Source organism: Sceloporus occidentalis, unplaced genomic scaffold (assembly GCF_023333645.1).
Source record: "Sceloporus occidentalis isolate IW3139 unplaced genomic scaffold, rSceOcc1.0.p SCAF_83, whole genome shotgun sequence".
In the NCBI taxonomy this organism is placed as follows: domain Eukaryota; kingdom Metazoa; phylum Chordata; class Lepidosauria; order Squamata; family Phrynosomatidae; genus Sceloporus; species Sceloporus occidentalis.
The window spans coordinates 1,441,958-1,466,209 of record NW_028317063.1 but is presented as its reverse complement, the minus strand read 5'-3'; the positions used below and the strand labels follow the sequence as shown (position 1 = coordinate 1,466,209).

Below are 24,252 nucleotides of genomic sequence, written 5' to 3'. Positions count from 1 at the left end.
AAATAGGGACGTAGTAAGGAAAAAAAATACATTAAAGGAGTTAACAGCAATTAGAAGCTCAGATTTCAAATGTAGTTGCAGTTTTGATGCCAGTTCTATGAACTGCTGACATCTTTCAGAGAAATCCATGCCGTGCGGGCGGAATTTCTCTTTATTACTGCTCGGATCTTACAGTAAGTCTTCTCAAGTCCCAGACAAAGGTCAGCTACATAAGTTTAGTTAATCACCAATTACCCTGACCTCTTTAGTCAGCTTGGAGACTATTTAATGAGTTGTATTCCGCTTTTTATAAGATATAATTCTCCAAAAATATTATGTTTTTAGGTTTTTTTATTTTAAACACATGTCCTGGTTTTTGTCTGTGATAATTTAACCATTTGTTTATATATATATATATATATATATATATATATATGTGGTTTAGTCCGTCTGCCGCTGAGATACATGGCAAATTTTATGTCTAAAATGTCTAACTTCGCCTCTCACGTAACTTAGAAATGCTGCCAGCTTTACTTAAATGGGATAAGTAACCCTATGGGGAGGAATACGCATTTTGCTTTCTAAACCATATAGTTTATATATTTACTGTGTCATATTCAACGTATTATTCAGAGAAATATGCAGCAGCAATTTCAGCCAGCCTTTGGTGACTAGCTCATATTAATTCTGCAAGAGTGCTTCAGTCTCCAGCATTTATTACATGTGTTCTGTATATTACATGACGATATCATAGAAATCCAGAAAAAAAGTACTGCACAACCATATGGATAATTCTTTTATTTTGCTGTCTCAAATGTTATTTTACCACTTGCTTTCATATCACTCTGACAATTTAAGTGTTAAAATATAACTTGGCACATCAATTTGGTATTCTGACTATTAAATTAATTCAAAAAAAAAGATTGAAAATACGTGTAATTGAAAAGCAATTATATGTTTGTTTATGTTTTTTTTTTTTTTAAATAAACATTCTGTCAAGCAGGTATTTACAATTAGAAAAGTTCTAAGAAAATTAAAAAATAAATAAATAAATACAAATAAGCATAGAGAAATAGCAAGGCTTCTTTTAGTCAAGTGCCCTTATAGACCTTCATGTTGTTAATACGCATCTCATAAAATAGAATTGAATGCTACAATTAAATTGGAACATGAATAGAACTTTCAAAGCTAGTCCATTTAAATACCTCTCAGCATCTAAAACGAAAAAAAGAGAAATATTTTTGCTGTATGGGGTGTGATTAAAAGAATGGATTAGAAGAGGGGCTTTAACAAGACTTTGGGGTCTATTCACTAAGAAGTTGAGTGATTAGTTGAGCTAACTCAGCAGACCAAACTAGTTGCATGCTAACACTCACAAGCCTCTTAAATGCATCTGAGAGTTGCTTGTAAGGACATGCAATGTTTTGTGAGTTTCAGGCGAGTATATGTGAGTTCAGAACAAGATGTTTGTGTGGTCTATGCTACTTGTATATTTCTCTTCCTATTCACATCTAAAAAAAACCATTTAAATACTTTGAGTACTTTGTTATGCATTCTTTGAAGTGTTAACAAAAAAGCACTTACCTTAAGGAAAAGCTGCAGCTCCAGAGATGCAGCATACCACCTCCGTAGTCTGACATATTGCACCATTGACTGGCTGCTCAAAGGAGGCAATTAGTGGTAGGAAAGCACCCCAGCTGAAATCAATTTGAGAATTTTTGGCGCAGTAGAACCCCCAAAGACTTGCCGAACCAGCACTGGAGCAAGCTGGAGGTAAGTATATCTACTGCATGGCAAAGAGCTAAGGGGTTAGAAAGGGGCAAATGCACGTCATGGTGGTGAGGGGGGCATTCTACAGAATCAGAATCAGAAAATACAATTAACTATATTTTCTGGGCAATGCTTTCTTTTTCGTGTAAAAATAATCAACCCTTTGACTACAATAGAGGTCTTAAAAGCTTTTGAATACAAGTACAATTTTGCTTTTTGATTACACGCTATCTGGTTTGTTATTTACGTAACAGTGATACATGTTTTCTCTCTTAAGATCACAGAATTTCATAATTGAAAGTTCTTTCGGAGCAAAAAAATAGGAGTTTTCAGGAGAACAATGAAGATTGAGAAAGCACTTTTGTTCACAGTAGTTTTGCTAAAGCTACACACTTAACAACACATCTGTGACCTGTGATTGCAGGAAACAATTTATTTCCCGTGGTACATTATTGCTGTATTCAGATATTCTGATGATTCGGGGAGCCTAGACATCTCTATGCTTTGTTCTTTCACGCCGTGGAAAAAAATGCCAAAGACTTAAATAAAGGAAATAAAATGGGGAAAAAAACCACAGGGAACAATAAAACTCTTGTCTATGGCCATAATAGAGAATAAACGTTATAACACATTATTTTTTGCTTTAAATAGAGAATCTTAGAAAAAAAACACCTGATTTTGAGAACATTTTTACATTAAAGATGTTGATTTTTAAAGATTGGGCTAGTTGTTTTAAGTTCTACATGCGTTTTTTTTTTGTTTAATGATAGATTGTCCTGTTTTCAGAACGGACCGTCCCACTGTTCTACTTCCCTAAAAGTCACAAACATTTGGAAAGAAATAACAGAATATGTGTTTCTAAATTAAATTGTGTAAATAAAATAGATTATTACTCTTTTGAATATTCTATAGACTGATCATGCTACAAAGGGGCACTATCTAAGATTGAAATAATAGTTAAATTATAAATAGAGGAAGCTGTTCTTTACGTTGAGGGCAGTAAATCTCTGAAATGCACTACCTTAAAAAACGTATTATTTCAACCATACAAAAAAGGGGGGGGCGGCCGCCTAATGCGAGAGCAAATTTCCCCCACAAACAGGAACCAACAACCCCAGATGTATGTTTTGGCCTTCATGAGCCTCATCAATGTGGTCTGGTTGGCAACCTTTTAGACACAAGAGAGCAAGGAGGTCCACATCTGGACTCACCTTTCCACTCTGGGTGGGCCTAGATAACAAAGGCCTCTTTAACAATGTAACTACGCCATTGTGCCATTTCAGAGGAAAAATCTCCATCAACCTATCAGTCTTATTGATAAGGGCAGCACAGAACCGAAGTGTGAGGCAAATGTCTCCTGCACGAGGGAACCAACAACCCCAGATGTAGGTTTCGGCCTTCATGAGCCTCATCAATGGGAGTCTGGTTGACATCCTTCTAGCCACAAAGAGGTCCACGTCAGGACTCACCTTTCCACTTTGGGTGGACGTAGATAACAAAGACCTCTTTAACAAAGTAGCTACGTAATCGCGTACTACGTTACATAAATAGTTACCTAGACCAGATACAATGTCTTGTAAAGCCCTGATCCTAGTGACATGTCCAAACTCTCCCTCTCTAGCCATTATGCATGTTGAGGGGGGTATATATATCTCCAAGGACACTGACAGATCCATAACATGGCCAAATCCTAAGACCAATGAAACTATTTCTTTGGTGCGTGATCTTTGCAGAAATTAGGCGAGTGGCACCAAGGTTTTGTATTTTGTCCATATTATGTTCAAATAGTGTTCTTTAACAAGACTGTTCATGTGTTTAATGTTTTCATCAAAAGCTTAGCCATTTCCTTTATTACCCTGTTTTATGGATGAGTTCAGATACAGTAAAACAGAAAGCCACATAGTCATAATCTTTCTCATATTGATTAAAATGTAATAATTGCCTAGAAATTTCTGACTTTATGGTGTGGTATAAACTTGTCTTATGGGTATAGTGTAATATTTTATTTCATCTTTAACTGCAACGTTATATTGTAATAGTTTTTTTAAATGGGTTCTTTCATGTGAGAAACTCATAAAAGTATGTTTTTTACGTTGTACATTTAGAATGATTATATGAGTCCCAACGCAACTTATATTTTTTCCTAAAATTCATACCCAACAGGAATTCCGATAACAATGTATGTATAGAGGAGGCTACATGCTCGGGTTATGCTTAAACGCATTGACCCCATTGATTTTTACACTTATGGTACTAAATTGGCCACTAGTCACACTCCAATCACCTGTAAAAATACAAAGTGTGTTTGAAATATCAATGCAGAACCAATAAGTAACAACTATTTAATGCAGCTGGATTTGTTATGGGATAAGCCCTAACCCTGCTGTCTTTTTCTTTGGAATTATTTCAAATTGAATAATTCTATGGCTAAATTAGATTATGTAGTTTTTAGTACATGTGTGTCGCTTGTATATAAGAGGTTAGTATGTCTAACTAGTATTGGTCTGTATTTCTAAGCAGAGACGGCCTATTTTTCATCCAAGTTGTCTCTAATTATAGGCTCTGCTAGGCATATAGGGTATTGGCATGAACGACAAGGGGTGTATTTAGGTTGGATTGTACCCGCTACCTTTGCCACCCCTTAAACCGTAGCCCTAGGTTTAGACCGGTTGGCATAGGCCCGAATAAACCACTTAAAAATTAAAATAGAAAATGGATTTGTTGGAGGAACAAGATGCATATGAGATAGATGAAAAATAGGTAGAGTTTGACCAAAGGGACTAAGTCTATGCAAGAGTAAGACAGGCTTCTGTTTAAAGCCCCTTAAACATGGCTGCTATACACATTTTGAATACCCCTCTGGACAAAAAAAAGGAATAACATAATTAACTCTTAAAAATACGAGCTTCCTTAAACCACTCATGTTTTCTTTAACCCCTTAATGACAAAGCCTGTACATGTACGGGCTCAAAATGCATTGTTTTCAATGGGTTTAGGGACCGCCCATTGTCCTTAAGGGGTTAATCCCCTGTGGTACATTTTTAACATGTTGAGGCAAAATACTTTGTTACTTTATTTTCTTGGAATCCTTGCAAACGAGAAACATGCAGTTTTCTCAATGCTCTCGGTTTCCTCTCTATGTCTTTTGTTGTCCATGGGCTTCTGCGGCTTTTTTTAATCGGCCTGAGCAGCGTCGGACTCTGATAATGCAAATATAAAGAAAATTATAATTGGTTAACAGAGTACGTGAAAGAGAGTGGTAAAGGCTAATACTATAAGGGTATTTAAACACGCATGGGATAGGCATATGGCTCCTGAATCTAAGACGAGACCAACGACCGATTAAGATTTGAGTCTTTACAAAGCGGGCAGGCTAGATGGGGCCGAATGGGGCCGATCCGCAGCAAACTCTATGTGTCTAAAGACAAAAGGAAGATAGACAGAGGGCTATAAAATTATATGTGAAAAAGACAAAGATTAAAGCTCGGAAAGAGAGCGATAAACAGATACACACATGGCAAAGAGAGACACGCTGAGTACAAACAGGTCATTTACGCCTGGTATGGGATTCTAGTCATTAATACCAACTTTATGTCACCGCGTTACACCTTCTGGGGCAATTTAAAGCGAATCGGACATGTTTCTATTTTCCTGCGTACTGTAGGGAAGCACACACGGCGTGGAGACAGCATAACGGGGAATTTCATGCTTTAGAAAGATATGTCGTTGACCTCTTTATACCCCCCTCTCCTGGCAGATACAATGTAGCTGTAAGCTGTGTAATGTTCATTGATTTTATACGGACGGTTCATCAGGCTTTTTGATGTTCTGTTATCAAACATTCTCATGCATATTTAACCAGTTTAAAGCGCATTTCATTTTGAGAAAACAGAACCTGTTAAAATTTCACGTTAACTGGAGTTCGGTTTGGAAACCATAAGGGAACTTGGCCCTTTTGTCGTAGCTGAGGAAGGGTCCCGGGCAGATTAAAATCTGTTCTATTGATGGCAGCAATTTCCAGGAAGCCATATACTGTCCATCTCTGAAGCATGGGGCCAGCACGCAAAATGCAATTCCAACATTATCTACTTTCTCTACAAAAATGATTTTTGGAGAATTATTTTTACGAGTCCCTTTTAACCGAAAATGTGTTTAACATTATTGCAGCAGTACCGCCGTTAAAATGCAGATTAGACGGCGTTCTTACGGCCTACAAAGACAGATGGTCCTATTATAGTCATTGTACATAGATGGTACATGCGTCCTGCAAAATAATTTACTGGGTTCATATAAAGCTTTTGTTTGTGTGTTTTTGTTACTGGAATCCAGGCGTTTGAAAAGAATTTGCGCCTCTGTTTCTTTTTGATTTTTAAGGAAATATGTAAGGGTTTTTGGAATCGCATTAATATGAAACTAGAGTCCCATAATGTGTCGTGCATGTGCTGTCAGAATCTTCTTTGTTCTACCATCTGGTAATTGACAAGTTGGTGGAATTTCATGGCACGGTTAGTGTCTTCGTGGGATAATTATGTATCGGTGGCATATCATAAAGTTCAGAAATATTCTTTATTTCACATTTTGAGGTGTTCCTATTTTTTTATGTTGAAAGTGACACTTTTTCTAATGAACCCTCAATTGTCTCGCTTTGGGACAGTCAAGATTTTGCCACTCTATCCCATTCTCCCGCCGAGATTTATCTCGAACAACAGTCTTTCGGACCATGGACACCAGAGACACCAGAGAATTCATACCGCGCAAGCGCAAAATTGTGCTCAAGCCAGTTTGAGCGACACTCTACCTCCCAAGCTTCACCCACTGCCGCCCCTAATTCATCGAGGGTAGAAGTTGGGAAGTATGACCTTCCCACAATATTTTCATGACCTATTAATAAATAGGTGAGTATTAATTATCACGTGATACATTATGGTCAACCATGGAATTCTAAAATGTAAAATTTACTTCGACTAAAAAGTTCAAATTTTTACTGCTTTTTGTTCTACTTTTCTTGAGTATGAAAATACAGACACATTATCTTGTGAACAAAAGATGTTGGGCTTTGAAGCATAATACATGAGATGAATAATAAATAACAGGTAAAGAACAGAGACTTGCGCAAGCCTTAAAAGCAAATTCTAGTTAAAATATTATTTAATAGAGAGAGACATGAAGGACTTCATAGATTCAATGACAGAACATTACGACACTAAAGTAATCCGGGATCCACTTATATTGGAAGTTGCTTCTATAAAAAAAAAAAAAAAAGACACGACGACTTGTCTTTATATTATTTGGAAATGAAATCTCATAGTATGAATAGAAACTCTATTAAACTTCTGTAATTTGGCTTCCCACCACATAATGTTTCATGAAGTTTGGAACGCGTGGTCACCCAGGAAGCGTAATGAACATTTTACTTCAATTGGTTTCAATGAACTGATTTTCTTTTTGACGACTATACAATTGGGATCTACCACCTTAGCGTTCCTCTATACAAATAGAGGCATAATACTCTTTTTCTCTATTATGACATGTTGCATTGTGTCCTGAAATGATCTTAGTAAAAGCTTAAGATAGTAGCCTCAACAAAAGGAATTCTATGGTTTTATTGTGCGCTGTTTAGAAAGACACAATGTTACTTTTGTTAAGCGTTTGTGTCTTAAAAAACAAAAAACATTCTGAAGAGAATCTTGTACTCGTTAAACACAATTATTTTTGTAAAATGGTTACTTCCGTACTTTTTTGTCATTGGGGCTTTCACGTGTCCAGCTCAACCCTCATGAAGACGTTATCCTGGTTTGTATTTAGGATCAGTGATACCTGCTGGGGTAAAAAATTATGCTCACCAGCACATATAAAGGGCTTCTCTGGGGTTAGAGGCATTTGGCCGGCTTTTAGTTAGCCCATTTACTAGCCATTAGTCGTTGCTGGAGTCTATATCTGGATTCTTCTGCTATTCATGGATATATAAAATAAATAATATAAATGACAATCCAGTTGGGATTTTTGGGATCATCTGTTTTATATATTAGCATCTCTTCCCATAATATACAAGGTTCTTCAGAATATGCTGATGAATCTGCGCCAACGTTATTAGCACACAAGATCTTCGTGAAACGTCAAATAAAAACCCTGCAGCAATTATGCTATTTTTGTCTTTTTAGCAAATAATAAAAAATAAAATTTTATTTAATAGATTTTAACAGTTTTCTGATTATCGACGGAAATTATTTTTTTTTGTATTTCCGCATCGCATTGTTGGCGGCCTCTATATAGATCTCTTTTGGGGGGTCCTAAAGTTCATCTGAGAGTTGAGAGGTAGAACACTCAGACTACCTGTTAAAGCTCCTATTTTCACTTGAGGGGCTTCCAGCAGAGATCAATATACAGCCTATTGCAGGGAGTATGATGATATCACATCTGATGTCAACAAGGAGTTCCGTTTCAAAGGACACAAAGGGATCCAACAATTTACACTGAAGGTCAGAGATTACTCTCTTAGGAAAGGATATAAGGAACTGATTTTTGTAATAAACATAGTATTTGAGAAGTCAAAAAGTGCCCCTAAAGCCGATGGAGAGGACTTTATTGGCAGCCGTGCCACTATCACCACCATCAATACCTGCGTGTACCCCGGGGGGTAAATTCTGCAAAACATACCAGAAATGTTATGGTAACAAAGAAAATATATTGGCTATGACACTAAAATGTCCATTACATTTAGCCAGAAGAACTAATGGAGTAACCTTAACAGAATTAGTGATTTTCTTCTTCAATACAGTAGAAACCTTCATTGGATATATTTATTTAAAAGAAAAAAAAAAGGGAATGCGACTTTTTCATACAAAATGGCTCCTTAAGTTTTGTATATTAAAAAAGTGTTCTGCCTGTTCAATGTTTTGAGTTTTATTCTTCAACCTGTTAACAATGAATCCGATTTATTATTATTTTTTTAAGATTAAATTATGTGTAAATGATGACTGGTGTCTCTTGTTGTTAGAGGTGCAGTTAAAGACTAGTAGATAAACTATTTTTTACTAATCCCTTAACCGCACATAGGCACAAAATAAAATACTTTTGGGGTCTTTTGTTGGCAGGGCAAATTCTGGTGTATGTGCTCACTGTCACCTATGTATCACAAGCACTTTCAAGGATAAATTCTTTAACTGTTCAATGTTATTTTCCGTTTTTATACGGATCAGCATTTTTGGGGTTTATGCAAATCAACTAAATGAGATTTTATGTGACTCGGGATTAGTCATCCTCATATAAGAGACGAATTGACATGCCTGCATCTTGGAATTTTGTTTCTACTTAGTATGTGGAAAGCTTCAACGTGTAAAAAATATGCTTAGTAAAATCAGGCATTTCAAGCAAAAAAAAAATCAATATGCTTGTCCTTAATTTACGAACAAATCAGATTAGCCTTTATTTTAAAGCTGTCCGAAACCATGAGATTCCGTTGTTAGCAAATCCTTGATCATTACTGATCTGAACGGTTCTTACATGAAAATGTTGTTAGCGTGAGCTCTAGGTCAATCACTTTGACATTAGGCCACCTTCAGTTTTTATGGCGTAGGTTCCCATACTGAAGATCTCACGCAATTAACGTTCTTTTTTTGTGCGCAGGTGATCGTTAGGTCTGGACCAGGTACCTTCTTGAGCCTTGCCGTCCACGATGACTATATATTTTGGTCGGATTGGGTAAGAAGAGCCATTCTTCGCTCAAACAAATACACGGGTGGCGAAACTAAGGTTCTTCGCTCCGACATACCACATCAGCCCATGGGCATCATAGCTGTTGCCAATGACACCAACAAGTGTAAGTTCACTTTTTTTCTCAAAATTTACATATTTCTATATGATATTTTAAGAAGGGAACAACAGATTGTTTACATAGAATTGTTCTAGAAGGTTCTTTTGCATTTTAGGCTAGGATGAGTATTCTAAAGTTGGGAAATAGTTTTAACAAAAATCTCAAAGCATTGTCCTGGCCGGGAGAATTTTTTGTACCTATTAGAACAAGATCACAAATCCAAAAGGGAGAGACTGTGCGAGAGTGAATGACAACAAATTGCGTTTCCAAATTGAAAAAGTCCACCGAATTTCATCCGAACCGAAAGGGCAGGAAATGAAATTCATTATCAATTTAAAAAAATGGACCAAAAACTAAACAAAAAAATTGTCCAAAATGTTTCCTTTGGCCACTGTGCACAAAGTCTAATAGGCATTTCCTTGCCCCCTAAGATGTTTCAAGGGTAATAAAGGACACGGGACCAGAGTGTGGGTGGAATTAGCTGGCTTCTACCCTCCAAGTTCTACCTTCCAAGTATTGTGGGAATCGAACCCTGATGAGATGTTGGATATTTTCTACCCAGTGTACTATTTGTTGATACACTTACGTTGTTATTTTGTTGCTTTTTAGGTGACTCCTCACCTTGCTCTTATATGAATGGAGGGTGTCAGGACCTCTGCTTGCTTACTTCAGATGGCCGTGTGAACTGTTCCTGCAGAGGAGATCGAATATTGTTAGATGACAACAGATGTGTGAGTAAGTAATAAGTACTAAACTGAAAAAAACAGTGCATAACTGCAGATTAATAACGCATTTTTCATGGACATTTTTTAGAAGACTAACCAAGTCAGTAGTAATGACAGTCCACCATTTCTTGCTGTATCGGTAAAAAGCCCAACTTAGCTCCACACGGATTCAGTAGATAATCTCTAGCTGGGAAAAATGAATTAAAACTAAAATTTTCAAGTTCAGAAAGTGGTTCAACAACATAGTTTCTGCTCACAACTCATAGCCTGTGACTATACCCGAAATGTTACATGCGTCGTGACATCACTGGCAGTCACATGATGTATATTTCCCAACAGTTGTATACATTGGTGGAAAAATTCCCCCAGATCTACCAAGAACCAATGAAGTCATACTTTTGTGTTTTGTTTTTTTTACTTAACGTGTCATCAGCATGCTGATATAGGGATAGATTTTTGTTATGTTTTATCTAGCAAAAAAAACCCCACAGGTCTGAGTGCTAGAAAATATTTGATGCTCAAAATGTGTCTGTATATGTGTATATATGTGTATGAGAATGCGTGTCATGTCGTGTTAACATAATTTTTGTCTATCATTTTAGCAAGAAATTCATCTTGCAATATGTTTTCTGAATTTGAGTGCGGAAACGGAGAATGCGTCGAGTATGAAAAAACCTGCGATGGGATAGCTCACTGCAAGGACCGGTCGGACGAGAAGCAATCCTATTGCGGTAAGTTATATCAAAATCTGCGGTATCTTCCTTTTTTATCAACTTGATGTAACCCATCTCTAAAGGTGGAATCATAGATGAGAATCTGGTGGAGGTTGAGTGTTTGAAGAGGAGGAATAATCAAGGAATAATGCTGATTTCGCAATTAAAACCTATTTAAAATCAGCAAATAAAAAATGTGAAAAGAGAGGATTTCAGGCTATTTCTCCTATTTGCCTCACTAACATTTTGTATCTACTTAATTGTTCTTTTTTAGAATTATGGATTATTCTATTACTGCAGAGCGCAGAAAAATAACAAAGGGTTCTCTATATATTCCATTATTTTATAGCGCACAGCTATGTACTTACTGTTTAGAAGCAATTATTTTAAATGTATTTTGTCTTTCATGTTATTATCATTTTGTGCTTAGCATGCAATATTTATTAAGTGTCTGTGCCTTTAAAGTAAATATTCATAATTTGCTTTTCACTTGTGCGTGGGACACTAAGAGGGAAAAAAAAATAGTTAGCTTTACAAGAACAATAAAACAAAATTCTCAAAGGACAGTATTTCTTATGCGACGGTTATATATATGACATCATGTTCTCAATAATTTAACAAATGGAATAAAAAAAACAATACAACATTGTTTTAATGTAACTATCGTCAAGTTAACGGGGCTTATTATATGAAAAATACATTTTTCAGGGGAATAATAGAAACAAAAGAAACCAGAACAAACTCTATTTTAAAGTATTATAAAGAATTTTAGGCTCTGCATTAAAGGGTAAGTCTCACGGAAAAAAAAAAAATTGCCTTAAAATAGAACAGAAATAAACATTTAATCGCTCTCTTTATCTGCAGACCTGAAGGCGGCCATTGTTGACAGTCAAGCAGGCCCGGACTGGGACAAAAAATAGTCCCGGGCATTTAAGCCCAAGCAGCCCATTTTTATTTATTTATTGTTAAAGCCCACCCTTCATGTACCATCTTTGCACTTACTCATTCACACAAATCATTAACACATTCATTAATGCAGTCTCACAAATCATTCAAGCAATTCATCCACACATGAATTCATTAATTGTCATACGCATTCACACAATTCATCCACACATTTATTCATTCATTCATTCTCATACGCATTCACACTACCCCCTCTCCCCATCTTATCTGCCCCTTCTCACTATGTTCCCCCTTTTCACTATGTACCCCCTCTCACTATCTATCCCCTCTCCCCATTTCTCACTATCTAACCCCGCTCTGCCCCTTCTCACTGCACCCCCCTCCCTCACCCTACTTACCTTTTTGCCGGAGCAAGCAGCAACTGCGGCCGGGCCCGCGGCAGGACCGGACTGACTGGGCCTATGCGGCCTCTACGGCCGCATTAAAGCAGGGCACCTGCCCCTTAAGCCCGCCGCAACTGCGACCGGGTCCGCCACTCTAAGGGGCCGGGAAGCCCCCACCAGGGCCGGCCTTAGGGGTCTGCGGCCGCACAGGGCTTCCATTAAAACATCGTTTTTTAAAAAAAAAAAACTTTATTTAACATCCTCCATGTTAAATAAAGTTAACACAAACTTTATTTAACATGGAGGATGTTAAATAAAGTTTAAAAAAAACAAACCGATGTTTTAATGGAAGCCCTGTGCGGCCGCAGACCCCTAAGGCCGGCCCTGGTGGGGGCTTCCCGGACCCTTAGAGTGGCGGACCCGGACGCAGTTGCCGCGGGCTTAAGGGGCAGGTGCCCCTTATGCCCTGCGTTAATGCGGCCGTAGAGGCCGCATAGGCCCAGTCAGTTTGGTCCTGACTGGGCCTATTTTAAGGTAGGGGCCTGGAGCTGCAGCTCCATCAGCCCCTAAGTCAATCCGGCCCTGCTGCGGCTCGGCCCACCGGGCAAACGCCCGGTTTGCCCGATGGCCAGTCCGGGCCTGCAGTCAAGTGATATTTTAAGTGACTTTCCCGGCTCAAGCACCACACTGAGCTGATGCTTTATGGCAATGCAAATGAAGTCCGTTCCTCCATAGACTTCCATTAGTCAGAGTGTCTCACTGCGTGATTAAGACTGAGTCATTCTATTGTTACACAGGCATTATGATAAGGAGATGGGTGTTTTATCTAGGAGATTGGGGTAAAAAAGCAGAACTAGAACACATACAAATGGCTAATATGCAGCTGCCTGAAAATATTGTGTTTTTGCAAAAACTAGGACTGTTTTTTAACATTATAAAAGGACAATGTCGATGGGGTTTTCCTATAAGAAAGTGGTCTAGAGTAAAGACAGACTATTAGGCAGTATGTTTCCTCTGAATGGGGTCAAAATGGTTTCTAGCTCCACTATCAACGTCCTTCTTGAATCATATTCTGTTGAGGGCGAGGGTTTGTGGTAAAGGATTTGCCACTTTAATTGAATTTGTAGGAAACCTCCGTGCGTCCCGTTTGCTCCAGGTCACTATATTGTGACCTATATTGTGATTGTGTTGAAACACATTTTTAATCTGATACTAGGAAATAAAATTGTTTGACTTTGAGCAGCGCCGCCCCTAGCGTTTCTAGCTTTCTTCTCCCATGAATTCCGTTGGGTTTATTTAGAGTCAAATGGATAGAGGAAGAAACGATGATGAGGAATGAAGTGTTGACTTGGCGCTGGGTAAGGAAACATGAAAACAACAAAAAAAGTGGGCGCAATCAGTAAGGAACGTGACAATGGAAAATATAACTGCTAAAGAGAATGTGTTTATGTTTTAAGATACTTTGTTACAAAATGGGAACGTAACTTTCCTTGACTTACCCTCATAATATAATTAATTCATTGTAAAACTCAGAAATTAGTAAACTGTCAAAAAGTCAAGTCTCTGTTTACCACTTAAGGGAGACAGAAGACAAAATATGATTTCTTAGAGGATAAAATTGCTTTCATTTTTATTAATTGTTGCCAGCTTAATTTATGAATTGTTTTGGATTTGGAAAAGATATGTAGGACAACTGTATATTGTCGTAAATAGCTACGTTGTCATTTGTTTCATAAAAATACAAACTCACTGAAGCCTTTTGGCATTTAGAAAACTTCTGAAACACTTTGGAGGATAGGAACATGAACTGCATCTTCATTTAGTTTAAATCCTGAGATTTTATTTAGCCATAATATAATAATCTTGTTCACTCATGAATGTCAGTATTCACCAATACAAACTTATCTTCTTTGGTTTTCTCATTACATACGGCTTATAAATTCAAACCATTGAGAATACTTCAAATTAACTAAAAAAAAAAAAAAAAAAAGTTAATTGTAGATTAATGAGCTTTGTAGACGTAAAGACCATTTTAGTTTGTTTCTCTCAAAGTTTTGGGATGAATTAAATGTCAGGGATAAATCTATCACAAGTCATTGAATAGCAATCTGTCCATCTATCTATCTATCTATCTATCTATCTATCTATCTATCTATTATCTATCTATCTATCTATCTATCTATCTATCTATCTATCTATCTATCTATATCACCAATATGTCATGTTGATATTCCTGCTTGAATGCAGGTGGCTCAATTAAGTTTATTTTTAAATAATGACAAGTCAAGTTTTCCATGGGGAACCATTTGGTTGGCCATTTGGCGAGTCAGTACATAAAATCTCCACAATGAGCTATTATTAGTTATTCTTTCCATTTCAAAAACGATATTGATTGTTGATGTGTATATATATATATTAAAATTAGTGGCATAAAAATGAAGGTTTTTATTCTTATTATGTGGTTTGTGTTTATTGGGAGTGCGATTTATTTTAAGGCAAAATATCAAAATCCAAGTGTTTGTTTATTTAAGCAGACCCAAATTCCCAAAACATTTAAATATGTCTAAATTGAGTAGCTGCATGTTTTATAAAATCCAATGTAAAAAATACAAAATGATTTTGTCTCTTTATAAAAGCCCAATGAAAGAAAGGAAAGTTCACTAATGGTTTTGCTTTCAAACTATAACTTTAAGAAAAATAAATGTTGCCGAGGTATTGTTCTCTCTATGAATGCCTTTGAGAATTTGTAAATGTGCAATACAAGATAAAATCAAACTATGTGGTATAATGGAGACCTTTGGCTATTTACAAATTGACAGTCACATTTTATGGCTGCGGGAAAGTAATTTCCATCATAAGTGAGAAGGTTCAAGACCCTTTCTGAAAAGGTTTTCAAGTTGTTGGTTTTTTTTGCTTGAAAAGTTTGTATAGCTAAAAGCTAGAAAATTAATTTATGGCCGTGATTGTGATGCGATAAATATATTTATCAGAGTGTTAAAATGTTTCAGTTTATTGCAAGATACATTGTGTATATATATATATATATATATATATATATATATATATATATATATATATATATATATATATATATATAGTATGTAGATAGATATTTACATTCACTATCTATATCTATCTATTTATCTATCTATTTATGTATATATGCATACATATTTATATATATATATATATATATATATACATTACGCTATCCATCTATCTACATACAATATATATATATATATATATATATATATATGTATATGTAGATATAGATAGATATAGATAGTGTATGTAAATATATATATATATATATATTGATAATGTGTAGATATATATATATATATATATATATATATATATATATATATAGGTATATATATTTCCATTGTTATATCAATGTCATTCTATTAAATATTTAATTAGGATAATTCAGTTGAATAGTAATTATTATGTAAAATTAGAATACTTCATGATTTTTGGACTTTTGTGTTATATTATTCAAGTGGCTGATTGAAAATCAAAATGTGTAAGGTTTTAAAATCCGTGAATACCCTCATTATTCTGAAGAACTCTCAACGATGAACTCCCGTTTAGAAAATTATCGCTAAGCAAATGGTGAATAATTGCCATAGAACATTATACATTTCATAATATTTGTTGATATGGAATTGTTCTTGTCACTTGATTGACATTGTCACTTGTCGGACTTTGTGACAAACGGTTAGGATTGTAGAGCAGCAAACGATGAGGTTCTATATCATCTTCTGGAGGTGCGTTGGACATGCGTCTCGTTTGATTGCAAGTTCTTCCTAAATTAGCTTACATATCACACAATAAACTGGAGATCAGATGCGGAGAATCGAACCACACATCATTTGTACCGTTTATGAAGGACCAACAAAACTTTCCTCTAGTAAACCCCGTCGGCGTTGGCCTTTTATGATGTTAATTTAATGCGGTAAGATGGAATTTTTCATTTTACTTGAATTCATCTGGAACACACTGTTTAGAAAATAAATTCCTTTATATTCCTATATAACCTGAAGGTAAAGAAAGACTACATTTAAACAATTCAACTGTAAATCCCCTGACGCTGTCAGACAACATCTACAGAATTATCAACTTGAAAGAATTTTCACACTTTCCTTTATTGGAAAAAAAGAAACTCGCTCGTTTCTCATCTGCGGTGCCGAGACACTTCAAGCACATTATCTGAGCACGCTATTGATTTAAAATGTATGTTCTTTCTAAAAATATCGTGATATCTTCACAAGATGATACTCAGTAAGTAGAAAGGTACTCTTCCACTAATTGAAAATGAGACTTTATTCTTAATAGATTAATAACCAAAGTAAGATCATGAATACTTAAAAAAAAGCCCACCCCCCAAAAAAAAATTGCTGAAAATTTACTCACAAGCTAGAAGCAACATGGACTGCAAGCATGACAAAGCTGCCATTTATTTTTTTTGTAACATTTAATAAATTGGAGAAATTTAGAGAATTTCAATCTCACTTTTTTCCTCCTATCCGATCGAAAGAATGCTTTTTGACCCATAATGTAGACGCAGGGTTGTTTTTATACGAAGGGTTATGGTCTCATGGTGGTCGTCTCTTGAGACTCTTGAAGTGACAATTACCTCTAATTTACTTCAACCTATCCTCTTTTGCAGAATATAAAAAGAATAAAAGTAATATTTTTTTTTATTTATATTTTCTGTTTTTTGTTGATTCTTAATTAGGATTGAATTCCGATTTCAGGTTTACGGATTTCTGTTTTATAGTTATTGTTTTCAGTGGGTTTTTTTGTGTTCATATCATTCTACTGTAGCTTAGTTGATAGTATGAATGGATAAAAAAAACTCTACAGCCATGGGCGAGTGGGCATGAGAGGGGCAGGCAGAATATCCGTACATGGACACCAGTGTTCCATATGGAAATTATTGATGACTATGGATCATTTAATGAAATGTGCCTTCAAAGCGATTGGCTGCCTACCTCCAGTAGGGGGCACCAGTTGCAGGAAGATGATTGGTAGATCTGGATCGTGATGGGATTTTTAGGTCATCTACTGGAGTTTTAGTAGAAGGTGATACTTTTCATGGGGCTTGCACAGAAACGTAGAGTGGCATTCGCTTTTTAAGCTTCAAAAGTCTCTTCTTTAGAACAAATTGGGTGGTAAAGTGCAGAAGAGAAGATTTTTGATTAGAATATAAATGTGAGCTCTACTATGTCTATATCTTTTTAACTAAATATACACTAATTTATAATAATATATTTAGAGATATACCTTTGCCTGATCAGTAATCTAAGGGCCGATAAGGTCAACTAGAGTATATGTGACATCATTGTTGCTGAATATAATTATATGTGACATCATTGTTGCTGAATATAATGGCTCTAAATCAATAAATAATAATAGTAATTGCTTAAAACTATTCATTTTTAACAATGCCATGGCGGATTATCCACATTCCCCTAATATTTACATTGAAAACTGTTTCTAGTTTGCACCGAGGGTTGAGGATACAGATTAGAACTTTTTTTTTTTTGTTAAATAAATATTTTGTTATGTGATAAAAATCCCTCACAAATCATTTGTTTGATTTTAATTTGCCAGAAAACAGAAGATGCTGGAAAGGGTTCAGGCTCTGTAGCAATCGGCGCTGCGTCTCCAACGATAAAGTATGTAACGACGAAGATGATTGTGGTGACAACACAGACGAACTAGACTGCAAAAGTAAGCACTGATTATTTCTGCTAAATTTTAAACTGTTTGTCCAGACAAATGACTGTGTTCCAGAATGTAATTGTTTGGAAAATGAGGGTATGTACGAGATCTGTTGTAGTGAGTAGAAAAACAGAATTTTAACAGGTACCAGAAACAATACGTCGTCGAAAGACAAACATTTCCCGTGAACAAGGCGAGATATTAAAAATTAATGGTATTTGTATAAACCTGACCAGACCACATAATTCTAAACATTAAAAGGGTTCTTGAAAGGTCAAACAAAATGTCAAATTTCAGGAATCCTACTTTTAGAAAGGGCATGTGTTTGATTTAGTGATTAAATGCAGAACAATTTTTTGTATATATATATATATTTTTTTTTATTATTATTATTTATTTATTTAATTTTTTTACAATGTTTTACTTGCTAGAAAAAAAAAGTACAATGATTTTTTGCCCCAACAAATATATAAAAAATACATAAAAAATACATGATTACATTTTCTTAAAGTCAATTCTCAATGGCTTCAAATGGTGTTTATCCTCTCAGGATCTCCTTATATCGACATGGATTAATCAGTTTATATATTTATATCACTCAAATATGCAATTCTGTGTCACTTCAGTTATTAAACAATTATATGGCGAATATTATATTACTAATACCATATAAGAAAATATAGTTATGCGCACTTCAGCTACCATGATAAACAGAGGAACTTACATCACACAGTATGGCGGAGTTAGTGGTCTACAGACGATTACCCTTAGGCTGGTAGACAAGGGGCTATTTGTAGAGGCAGGTGAAAACTATCTTCTAAAATGATGGAAAATCCCACTGTTCGTCCAAGGAAAACATTTGCGTTTTCACCCAGAGTTTCCCATTGGCTGGTTACATCACATGTGTCACAATGTTTATGTCATGTAACAAGAGGTTTATGTCATACACCTGAAATTTCTGTAAGTAAAGTAAAATTCTTGAAAGCACATTGTCCATCAACGTGCATTACTTCCTCCATGGGTGTTGACGTAGTTTTAGGAGTTTTCCTCAAGTGTAGGAGGTTCATGGGGTTTTCACAAATACCGCCATACAAAGAATGTACCATTTGTCATTTCAGGTCATTTAAACAATCAAATATAGTTCTAAAACGGACCTGAAACTGTGAACAAAATATTCCTTGGTTCTTGAACGGAAAGCAAGAACTTCAAAATACAGAGTAGATGGCGTTAGTAGACAATTACACGCTGTTCCATTGTTTTGTTCCTTTTCTATAGCACTAGTCAGGGTCCAAAGTTAATTGAGTGAGGATATGGACATCTGCTATGAAAAAAAAGCCTTAGGTTGCCAGCCAGATGCTTGTCCGCAAACAAAATACGCCAGGTTTCGTATTCATGTATTTTGGCTCTCCTTACTTTTGTAAACAAGGCAAACAGCTTGAAATATAATTCATTACAGAAATAGTGAATAATGTACACTAGGAAAATTTCAATTGGCGCTTTGTTTTTTGTACACTTTCCACAGAAGAAGGAAAATACTCGGAAAGAAGAAATGTATTCAATAATGGAAATAGTAAAGTTTTTGTCGGCTAATGTTATATAAGTTGGATAATTTTTAATGATTGTGAAAGGACATTATATAAAATTGCTAAAAACATATATAGTTTTTTTTATTTTCCAAAATGTATTTGACTATACTTTTTTTTTAGGGCTATGTATTAAAAAAGGTAAAATATCTGAAGGATATTACAATTTTGCAGTGTTTGCTTCTAGGGTATTTGTCTTAAAATCAGGCGTTATAAAGAAAGCCTGGACATTCCATTTCAAACTTCCCAGGGTAGGCTACCCGGAGAGCTCCCCCTTTTAAGGGCGTCGCTTTATGAGGGGGCGGGGCTAGCCATGTGTGGGATGGGGCAGAAAGTCGTCAATGAGGAAGTGGTAGGGGAAGAAGTGGGTGGGGAGTGGTCATGGCCAAACACTGCTAACCTAGAGAAAGAAGAAAGTAATCCAGAGACCCAGGAAAGTAGTGCTACACCCTGAGACTCCGGGTCAAACACAGAAAGATGGTTTTCTGACTACAGAAATATGTCTGAATCTTAATATTATTCATACTTTGCCAAAACATTGTATATTATGCTAAACCAAAGTACGAAATCAAAGCTAAACATCCTTATATAAAAGTATTAGTTTATTCAGATTTTGTATAGTTTTGTATATTGTTTGCTAAATATAATTTAGTTTAGTAGTGAACAACATTGCAAGATCTATGTAACCTGGATATATTTGATACATTTTACAGGAAGTCTTTAGTTAAAGCCGGACGCTTTTTTTCTATGTTAGCCCAAAAAAAAGTATTGTCTTCTAATAAAGACTCCATTTTCTCTTGGGCTAATACAGCTGTATTCACGTTTGCATAGGTTACAATATACAAGTATACAATTTTGCCATTTTGAAGGTATTAATAAAAAGTGCTATTTCTATGTCTGCACACATCTCCACAGTCTCAACGTGTGCATCCACCGACTTTCGCTGCACCGACGGGGCCTGTATCTCCAAGGCAGCACAGTGCAACCAAATGATTGATTGCTCCGACGCTTCGGATGAAAAGAACTGCAGTAAGACATTTACATGGAAATCTCTCCATACAAGTTGTCTTGACATATCTCCTTGTACAGCTGATGACTTCACGGAGATTTTCTCCTCAACAAGGTTTTTTTTTTTTAAAGAAAAAAAAAAAAACTGAAATAAAAAGAAAATGATTCCCCTAAAGAACCTCACTGATTCCTAGTTGCTTCCAAATCTGAACTTTTAAGTAAAAAATATATCTACTTTAATATCTTAATATTTCAGATATTTTAATATCTTGGAACCTCACAGGTTAGGATAGCCAGAGCTCTCCCTCTTCAGGTGGGAGTGGCTTCATAAAGGGGAGGGGCTAGCTGTGTATGCTAAATTATTATTGCGTAGGAGGGAAAGTGGGTGGGAATTGGGCATGACTAAATGCTAATCTAACTGACCAGTGAAAGAGAGAGGTGACCCAGGGAAGTTGTATTTCACCAGGAGATCCTGCGTCAAACCAAGACTGTTTCCAGGTATGCTAATTTAATTAGCATTTGTTGTTTAACTTTTCTTTATGAATGTCCTGCCATAATTCACAACCAAATTGTCAAGTTGCTGACTGTTGTTGATTGGTTCAGACAGCCTTTGTAAGGATAGTCGGGTAACAGGAACTAATTAATATGCTAGTTTTGCCATCTTCTGTCCTGTATTTCAGATACTTTGCATTAAAGTAACCCCTTACTTTCACTCCAAAAATCTCTAATATTGTAAAACAAAAAACAAACGTTAGAGGCAATTTTAATTGAAAACAGTGACAGCTTCCTTACAATTGCTTTAAAATACAACACTATTCCATGTTTCTTACGAGACGCATTCCGTGTTCATTTGTGACATAACACGCCTTGTATGTTTCAATTACCCTGCAGACAACACTGATTGCTCTCATTACTTCAAACTTGGCGTAAAAACCTCAGGATTTATGAGATGCAATTCCACCTCCCTGTGCATTCTGCCAGAATGGGTATGTGACGGATCAAACGACTGCGGGGACTATAGTGATGAATTAAAATGCCCAGGTAATTTCTCGATGTTTTTGCATTAGTGCGTCCAATTGGCTGTGTTTTTCTGTACAATTGTATAATAATTAAAAAAAAAAAAACCTCCTGCGTTTGGGAAGATACCACAGTGGCGGACATACTGTACGCACAAACTTTTCAAAAGCAAGCGCGAAATCCGCCTGAACCGATTTAGCTTCTACCGATTTACCTTCTACCGGACTACTTGTTTTTTGTCTTCAGACAATTAGTATGTATAAAAAAACCTTGAAAAAATATATATATATTAAACAAATATTAGTCAAATAAAACAATGTTACTTTTAATAAGTTCCGAATGATGAAGGTTGTGATGCCGATATTTACAATTTTTCCTGCATTTTTAAAAAATTCTATTATTTTTCTTTACGATTGGATAAACTATTTGTTTTTCAGGCATTATTACATATTATCACTGCTGAGATTATGCTTTGGCAAATTATATATAGGAAAAGGTTACGCCTCGGAACTCAATTAAACTCAATCAAATTAAATTATTGTATAGCAGGTAGGTCAATAAGAAGACATGGATATGGAAAATAAGTATTCCTAACTCATCGAGAGATCACTCATACTGTTGGCCCTCGTTTACGGGATGTTAAATTGGCAACCAAGGCCAGTGACGTACCTAGCTGTGGCCTAAAATGGGTAGACGTTATAAACACCCAGCCCTGGGTGTCAATTGTACAGGTACACCACTGACTGAACCTATAATACCGAAAGATGCTTTGTAAGTGTAATAGTGACAATAACAATAGTCCAATTGCCTCGTCCAACAGACTAACCCAATGGTTGGCCGTAGATACTAAAGGCTTGGCTACCTACTGTCCAACAAAGAAGGGCAGTTCTGACTCTAGGGTAATGCCCCAGCTGTCACCCCAGCATTCTGTGCAAAAAGCAGCAGAAGCCAGTTACGATACTGGGTTCCCCCAAAGGGAAAAACCCAGACAAATTCCTTACTCTCCCCCCCCCACATGGTAGGAGAAGGGCCAGATATTTTGCCTTCTCTTTAGAGAGAGAAAGGGGCCAAAAGGCTCCCTATCCTCCTCCAGCAAAGATAGGCTGCACTGCCAAATCATGGCAATAATCATCTTAACCCCAGGTCCAAAAGGTACTAGGGGAAAAGAACATGTGAGGAAGTCCATGAGTGGATCGTGCGCTCACGACATGCAGTGGGGTGCAAGACCGCACATCGTGACTCCAACATTTCTGCCAGGGCAAATCAGCACCTCAGGCTGCCAAGACTTACCTCAATGACAAGACACAAGACACAAGACACAAGACACAAGAACACAATCCTGCCGTCAGAACCAATAATACTAGTCAGACAGGCAGGAGGAAGGGTGAAACTGTTGCCAAAATCATGTGCCAAATCGTGGCAATAATCATCTTAACCCCAGGTCCAAAAGGTACTAGGGGAGAAGAAGATGGTAAGGAAGGCCACCAGTGGATCGTGCGCTCACGACATACAGTGGGGTGCAAGACTGCAGATCGTGACTCCAGCATTTCTGCCAGGGCAAATCAGCACCTTGGGCTTCATTTCTTTCCCAGCCCTAAGGCCAGAGGATCAGTGTGTGTCCACCCCACCCCGGCATAGGGGTACTACACTAGATCTTAGCTAAAAGGCCGAGAAATGCCAAGATTACCCCAATGACAAGACAAAAGACAAAAGACAATACTGAACACTTAGCGAGTCTTATTACCACGATTTGGCACATGATTTTGGCACTTTGTTTTGGAGGAGGAATTTGTCTGGGTTTTCCCTTTGGGGGAACCCAGTATGGTAACTGGCTTCTGCAGCTTCTTGCGCAGAACACAGCATCCAGGAGCACACACCTCTTTTTTTTTTTTTTTTTTTTTTTTTGAGCCCGAGGCACGTGCTCCTGGGTGCAGCATCCTGTGCAAGAAGCGGCAGAAGCCAGTTACGATACTGGGTTCCTCCAAAGGGAAAACCCAGACAAATTCCTTACCCCCTCCATGGGAGGGGAAGGGCCAGATCTTTTGCCTTCTCTTTAGAGAAAGGGGCCAAAAGGCTCCCTATTCTCCTCCAGCAAAGATAGGCTGCACTGCCAAATCATGGCAATAATCATCTTAACCCCAGGTCCAAAAAGGTACTAGGGGAAAAGAAGATGTGAGGAAGTCCATGAGTAGATTGTGCGCTCACGACATGCAGTGGGGTGCAAGACTGCACATCTTGACTCCAGCATTTCTGCCAGGGCAAATCAGCACCTCAGGCTGCCAAGACTTACCTCAATGACAAGACACAAGACACAAGACACAAGACACAAGACACAACTTGCATTGGGGTAAAACAAGAATTAACATTATTGAGGAAGCAATCACCACCAGCCTCCAAGAGCTTTTCAATAAGGTGGTGGTGAGCTACAACCAGCATGCATAACAGCACTCAAAGCACATGAACACAATCCTGCCATCAGAACCAATAATACTAGTCAGACAGGCAGGAGGAAGGGTGAAACTGGGATCTAGAGAGCTCCGGCTCTCTCACTGTTGCCACCCTGTACCCCTGCACCAAATAAGGACTAACTAACCGCTCTCTTCTTTAGAGAGACAAAGGGGC

The 24,252-nt window shown here is 36.8% G+C and overlaps 1 protein-coding gene across 1 annotated transcript in view; it reads left to right on the top strand.

Annotated features, from left to right (window-relative positions):
• Positions 1-24,252, top strand: part of LOC149285175 (low-density lipoprotein receptor-related protein 1B-like) — a 366,729-nt gene that overhangs the window by 269,214 nt on the left and 73,263 nt on the right. Inside the window, exons 44-49 of the mRNA XM_089495720.1 lie at positions 9,376-9,568; positions 10,172-10,297; positions 10,890-11,018; positions 17,912-18,031; positions 20,521-20,634; positions 21,505-21,654. Of these exons, the coding sequence (XP_089351846.1) occupies positions 9,376-9,568; positions 10,172-10,297; positions 10,890-11,018; positions 17,912-18,031; positions 20,521-20,634; positions 21,505-21,654 (832 nt within the window). The remainder of the gene's footprint in view (positions 1-9,375; positions 9,569-10,171; positions 10,298-10,889; positions 11,019-17,911; positions 18,032-20,520; positions 20,635-21,504; positions 21,655-24,252) is intronic.